The sequence below is a fragment of the Mobula hypostoma genome, chromosome 27 (assembly GCF_963921235.1).
Source record: "Mobula hypostoma chromosome 27, sMobHyp1.1, whole genome shotgun sequence".
Classification (NCBI taxonomy): Eukaryota; Metazoa; Chordata; class Chondrichthyes; order Myliobatiformes; family Myliobatidae; genus Mobula; species Mobula hypostoma.
This window is the reverse complement of record NC_086123.1, coordinates 34,830,765-34,838,266: the sequence shown is the minus strand read 5'-3', so window position 1 is coordinate 34,838,266 and position 7,502 is coordinate 34,830,765. Positions and strand designations below refer to the sequence as shown.

Here is a 7,502-nt window from a genome sequence, read left to right as displayed (position 1 = left end):
CACATCTCCTGTTAACAACAGGCTGAATGCTTGCACATATTGTACCTACACCGCACCGCACTTCTGCGCATGACAAACTTGGACTTGAAAAGTCTATAGTGTTAAAAAGTATAAAACAATTAAATCATGACACAATACACAACGTTATGACAAAATAGTTTCAAAGTTTTATTGTAGTTAAAATATTTGTACCAATCTGACTGGAGATAATTTTTAAAACAGAAATTATACATTCAAAAGATTCAAGCTGAGGAAGTCTCTTCATTAGCATTCCTTCAAAAAGATTAATTACAGTCCAGGTTAAAACAAAAGCAACTCAAACCATAAACACACAGTATACACAGAGATCTGGCTCTCCAACCTGTCTACACATAGAACAGTAATAAATAAAATGGAATGAATGGTCACACTTGCAACATTAGCAGGATTTCCTTCCCAGGAACATAGTTGCAAGCCCTGACAAGCAGGTTGTGCTGGCAAAGATCTCACTAAGTGACTAGTGAGAACAGGATTAGATTAGATTAGACTGTACTTCCCTGCACTGCAATCTAGACTGGCAGTTATTACAGACAAAACCTTGGTCCCTTTGGGCATGCTATTGAAGGTAAAAATTTGGGCAAAATTAGGAAATATTAGAAAGCACCTGGCCAGGAATGAAGAAAGAGTGAAAAGTACATAATTCAACAGCTGGATTCTGATGTGGAAACTGACTTCACTGTAAACTCTCCGTAAAAAGAAGCAATCTGCATTCAAGCAGACCAATTTATAAATGTCTACAAGAGAGAACAAAAATTTACTCAATCTTGTTCATAAAGGCAACTTAAATTAGTTCAAAGAAATTAATTTAAAGAAAAACCTTATAATAAAGGGGTTCCCAACCTGGGTCCACAGATCCCTTGCTTAATGGTATTGGTCCATGGCATAAAAAAGGTTGGGAACCTTTGCACAATGGAAGTCAAATAACGTGAGGGTCACAATACAGCAGTCGACTTATTGCTACAGTATTCTAGCTTCTCAGTAGTAGTCACTTTAGAAAAACAACAGGTATGGTACACATAGAAAATGTAATCTATGGGAATTTTACAAACAAAAGAAGAAGGGTTGATGACTTATCTGGGTGGCATGAAGAATTCCAAGTTCAAGCAGTTTACAATCATGATCCGAATCCTTCAAGTGACATGAGAGGCTCTGAAATAATTTGCTGTCTTCGTTTGTAAGAGAGAGACATGGATCTCCAGAAAAAGAATTAATGTATTTTGTCTGGAACTGCTCAGTGATAACATCAAACATCCATGCCCCGATGGTTAATAGGTCTGATTTTTCATGCACAATAATATTTCAATGTGACTGCTGCACATTTCACACTGCACATTTACTTGAATATAATTAGATCATTTACAGAACCTGGAGAATATCTGGTATAAAGACATTCCAAATACAATATAACATTACAAACGAGTCATTTAAAAAGCATTCCAGTAGTCCTGTGAATTTTAGGGAAGTTCCCTTCAACCAAAAAACTCTATGGAATTCTTTCTTGGACAAGATTTTGCATAGGACAAGATTCTATCAGAAGGCACGTGTGGAATAAGCGGGTTGAGAGAACGTCAGAGAAAAAGGTTTCTGGATTGAAAAGAAAGCTAAAGATCTTTTAAAAGTACAGCAGCTTCATCAATCTCCAAAATGAGAGAATGGAGTACGAATGCTCTCTTCCTTCGAGGACAGGGGTTCCCAACCTGAGTCCACTGACCCCTCAGTTAAAGGTAAGGCTCTACGGCATTAAGGAGGTTAGGAACCCCCGTTCGAGGACAAAAACACCCAGAACATCAAGCTTTCATCATCCCAAATTACAATGAAGGATTAATCAAGTTTAATCCAAGAGAATATCTGTAGCATGACGAAGTTCTAATGAATGAACCATCTAAAATAGCAACCCTCCCATCAGATGTTTATCTACCTGTCATGCTCCAAAGAAGTGTTGCCAGCCTATCATACCTTATCGGTGTTACTCCATAGAATTTAACATCATTTATGATCATTAGATTTCCACAGGCTGCTGAAAAGTCATGGCAGATGACGATAGTGCAGTGGCCATTCTCAAAATCTCAATGATATGACATCCACAGTCTAATGGCATCCCGGTCAGTTTAGGCCTCTTTATTTTATGTAAGAAAAATGGTCAAAATATTGCACATTTCAGGTTAATGGTATTAGCCAATAATTAATTACAGTGTAACTACCAATTCTGCCTCACTAGTCCTGCATTATCCTGAAATCCAAATTCATCTGTAATTCCTGGCCTCTTGACATCAAATGAACCTTACTATCTGAGCAGAGAGAATGAAAAAAATCTCATATGGTCAGTACCACCACAGTCCTGCAAGCAGGCTCTGGTTTTATTGAAGTTCAAGTTCAAAATCTCGTGTCCAGTCCGTACACCGCTGTCCCGCAGGCAGGCTCTAGTTTCATTGCAGTTCAAGTTCAGAATCTCATATGGTCAGCACTACCACTGTCCTGCAAGCAGGCTCTGGTTTCATTGAAGTGAGGTAGCCAATGGAAAAAAAAATGTTCAGAAATTGCCAAGTCTTAGGGCTTAATTTTTGGATTAAATTGTCACACTCCATGGTTAAAAGCCATAGTTCAAAAAACAACCAAATGACATTACTGAAAATTTTCTAAGCATACTAGTTAATCTCACTATTCCCTTAACAAATCCAAAACCTGGAAATGTGATTCAACAAAGATGCTATAAAAGCATACAACTACAGAAGTGAACTGTAACAGCCAACACACCTATAGGAAAATGCAAGGCACAGGTTTAGAGCCAATAACATTTCGTTAATGCTGCAACAAAGCATTTTAGAAACAAACTCTAATATCAACTATATTTACTAACCCACTTTGTCTTGAGCCAGTATGCAGAAATACTTCCAACTGTGTTTTTAAAATCAGAAGTCCTCTCAATCTCCTTAAATCAAAAAGCTTCATTTCTTGAATATTTAATCCTTAAACAGTTGTATTTTGTACACTTTAAAACATAGTATTCAAGTGTTACAAGTGGACTTTGCATATCCAACTTCTAACAAGCAACACTCTGAAGGCACTTCCTTAGAACGTCAATCACTGCTTGATCTAACAACTAACATACCCACCGCCAGTCATCCAAACTCATCGTTCAAGTGCTACAAGAACCAAAAGACAGTCGACATACAAGCTTAATCAGAACATAATTCACTGTTTTTACAGTGATCTGACAACTGAGATCAATATTTCTTCCATCTTTCCTTGTATTTGTCTAAAACAATCCCATGAATTTTATGCAAACAACAGGAATTCTGCAGATGCTGGAAATTCAAGCAACACACATCAAAGTTGCTGGTGAACGCAGCAGGCCAAGCAGCATCTATAGGAAGAGGCGCAGTCGACGTTTCAGGCCGAGACCCTTCGAGGGTCTCCGCCTGAAACGTCGACTGCGCCTCTTCCTATAGATGCTGCTTGGCCTGCTGCGTTCACCAGCAACTTTGATGTGTGTTCCATGAATTTTATGCTTGTCAGAGGGAGTGATATTTCAGAAGTTTCAATTACCGCCTACAACTACCCAAGTACTGCTGTATACAAAAAACTCTCTCTAGTTAGTTTCAGAAAATGACTTAATACCATTTTGCTAAAGCTACCATTTCTCTAAAACCATTAATTCATCATATTCAGGATTAAATTAGACCTGCCAAGGAACCAACAGAAGATCAGTACTTAATAGATTTGTTATGGGCTACAAATGCAAGTAACCTACTAGCCAAGTTTAGTCAAAAAACATATTTCACCGAAGTGGGTACAGGAACTACCTTTTACAGAAAACTGCAGGTGTTATTACAAGTCACTTTTGTACCCATGCTAGTCCGGGAAAGTGAAGGTTTAAAAAGATAGATCATGTTCCTGGTAATAATCTGAAGTCACCAGATGAAAAAAAATGTTCAATACATCGAATAACAGGCCATTTTAATTTGCCTCCAACCAACTTCTCTGGTCAGTCAAACACTGCAGAATCACTTCTCAGGTTCTCAAAAAAAAAGGCCTGCCAGATGGTACTGAGACTGGAAGAAAAACAAAGTGTTCTATCGATGGAAAGTAAGAACTTTTCAGGAAGGAAGGTAGGAAAAAAAAATGAGAATTATTACTTACAATCAAACATTAGCCAAGATATTTGCCAACTAGTTGATTTGTAAATCACATTTTAAAAAGAGCATTTAAATTGTCTGTGTTCCCGACCCTCTCAAAAGAGTGCAACCCCTTCAGATGGTGATATATTCTGTATTTTTCCAATACTGTAGGGCAATGAGATCTTTTCCAATTCTGTGTTCAATCTTTGCTGTCATCTTCAAGAACCATTTAAAATTTACAATCAGTGGCAGCTTATAGGTGAGAGCACTGATCGAAATTGTGCTTTGTGAAACTGCTTTGATACATGACAGTAAACTCAGACAGGAAGTTCTGCAAGTAGGATTAGAAAAAGACTGCAAAGTACTCTCTCAAACTCCAATTCCAAATTCCATTTCAACAAGGCAAAGAAATGCTTTGCATTTCGATATTTAGCAAGCTTTAAACTGTACATGTGACAGCCTCTTTTTCAAACAGCACTAGACTAATCTGTCCCAAATTAGTTAACGTTTGTTGGACAATTTGTTAAGACTACAGCAGGCATGAACTTCCATGACTAGAATGAGGAAAAGCAAGTGAGAATTTACTGAGCTATGCCATTCTTTCAGCAGCTTGTGTATCGTGCATGGGCTCACGTGAAAGGCCTCAGGCAGTCAAAATTGGGCACTTTCAACCCAAACATCAGCTTATTGAAATGGGACTGGGGAGGAGAGAGTGGGTGGGTGGGTGGGGGGGGAGGAGAGAAAAATCAATGATACACGTTAATTCAGTGCAAAATTTAACCCCAAAATTGTCAGTTCATCTAGAATCAACTTTAGCAGACACAGATCATCCATTATGCTTCAAAATAGATCAAGGATGTAGCTTCACTTTATACAGCAGAAATTATTTACCCAAAACCTTAGAAAGACCACATTATCTACTTAATGAAAAGATTAACACGCCTCCACATTTATTTCAACATTTTATAAATGATCAAAGGTTGTGTTAAGTGGTAAAGTGTCATAAATGCATTAGGGGGTAACCACTGAAAACCCCCACTTTGCTTGTATTAACTAGTAAAATAAATTTAGAAAATATACACAGCATTATTCCATCAAATAGGTCAAAAGGACAAGTGGGATAAAACTGTTGTGCCGATTTAATTCACCGTTATTGTAGCACTAGTGAAAAGGTGGACGCAGCAACTTGCACATGGATCAACTCCACATGATCAGTGTTGTCTCCACACTGATTACTGCAGGTTAACGATCACCACCCTGCAAACAGCAACTTAAATCACAGTGATTACAGGGTATACCGTTGAGAGAAAGAGTAAAAACGGGGAAAAGGAGTAAAGGTTGTCAGTGCAAGTCTTAAACTTGGTAATCCAGCTCTGCATTCATCTTTGTGTACATCTCATAGATAGCATCAACAGTCACTGTAAAGTTAACTAAAAACTGCCTTATTTTTTCTAGGCATTCTTCTTCTTTAACCTCTCTGCCCTTTGACAGCGCTTTTAGAAAGTCTGATTTATACGGAGCTGCGTAAACTGCGACCTGGAAAACAAAAGTGAAGGTCAAGTTATTGCCGGAATGGATCACTCTACCCCATCACATACATATCACAGTACCAACCTGGATGACAGGCAGATCTCAGAGTGCAGAAGGTTAAAGGTGAAGGAGGACCCATCTATAGTGTTAGATTAACAGTCAACATTTCAAGCCGAGACCCCTTCCTTCATAAAGGGCCTAAGCCTGAAATGACGAATGCTTATTCCCCTCCACAGACCTTGCCTGACTTGAGTTCCACAAGAGTTGCTCAAGATTTCCAGCATCTGCAGAATCTTGTGTTTCTAATGCTAGACTACACTTTAAAAATACACACCGTGGTCACTTTATTAGGTTAATGCAATATCTAGTCAGCCAACCACGTGGCAGCAGCTCAGTGCATAGAAGCATGCAGACATGGTCAAGAGGTTCAGTTGTTCAGACCAAACTTCAGAATGGGGAATAAAATGTGATCCAAGTGACTTTGACTGTGGAATGGTTGTTGGTGCCAGACAGGGAGGTTTGAGTATCTCAGAAACTGCTGGTCTCTTGGGATTTTCATGCACAACATTCTCAAGAGTTTAGAGAGTGGTGCAAAAACAAAAACCATACCATGACAAACACAAGAAACTCTGCAGATGCTGAAAATCCAAGACAACACACACAAAACACTGGAGGAACTCAGTAGTTTAGGCAGCATCTATGAAAATGAATAAACAGTCGGTGTTTCGGGCCGAGACCCTTCTTCATTTTAAATGGGGAGAAAATTCAAAAATCCGAGGTGCAAAGGGACTTGGAGGTCCTCGTGCAGGATTCCCTAAAGGTTAATTTGCAGGCTAAGTCGGTGGTGAGAAATACAAATGCAATGTTCAGCATGCATTTCAAGAGGACTAGAGATCAAGAGCAAGGATGTAATGCTGAGATTTATAAGCCATTGGTCAGACTGCACTGAGTAGTGTGAGCAGTTTGGGCTCCTTATCCAAGATGTGCTAGAATTGGACAGAATCCAGAGTGGGTTAATGTATGAGGAGCATTTAACAGCTCTGAGCCCGTACTCACTGGAGTTTAGAAGAATGAGGGGGAGAAACACTGAAACTATTGAATATTAAAAGGCCGAGACAAAGTGGATGTGGAGAGGATGCTTCCTATAGTGGGTGAGTCCAAGATCAGAAAACACCAGCTCAGAATAGAGGAACATCAATATGAACGGAGAAGAGGAGGAATCTCCTTAGCTAGAGGGTGAAGAATCTGTGGAATTCGTTGCCACAGATAGCTGTGGAGGCCAAGCCATAGAGTATATTTAAAGCAGAGGTTGATAGGTTCTTGGTTAGTCAGGGCCTCAAAGGTTACAGAGAGAAGGCAGGAGAATGGTTGCTTGCTGAGCCTGGAGGTTAGAGGTCACTGAATCTGGACAAGGTGACATCATCAGTGCACATTGGGTGTTGTTTCCGCTGAGTGCTCGAGTTTATATTGGTCCAACCTGTTGTTCTGATTGGTTGGCCACTAGTCTCAGCAGGGTCCCAGCCAACGGATGACTGACCCGTATTCCTGGTTATCGGCTATTGTGAGCGTTGGCTCATAGGGCGTCCATCAGCCCCGATCCCGCAGAAACAATGCCCACAACGACCGATAACCAGCGGAGGCTAGAAGCCAGCGCAATAGCCAACAAATCAGAATAACAGGTCGGAACAATATAAACGCGAGCACTCGGCAGAAACAACACAATTGCACTGCGATGATGTCACCTTGACTGATGATGGAACATTTGCAGCCTAACCTCCAGGCTCAGCAAACAACCTTGCAGACAAGCTGAGCTAC

At 39.8% G+C, this 7,502-nt stretch overlaps 1 protein-coding gene across 1 annotated transcript in view; it reads right to left on the bottom strand.

Annotated features, from left to right (window-relative positions):
• Positions 1-3,495: 3,495 nt before the first annotated feature.
• Positions 3,496-7,502, bottom strand: part of gltpa (glycolipid transfer protein a) — a 55,680-nt gene continuing 51,673 nt past the window's right edge. Inside the window, exon 5 of the mRNA XM_063034144.1 lies at positions 3,496-5,693. Coding sequence (XP_062890214.1) covers positions 5,511-5,693 — 183 coding nt within the window. The 3' untranslated portion in view covers positions 3,496-5,510. The remainder of the gene's footprint in view (positions 5,694-7,502) is intronic.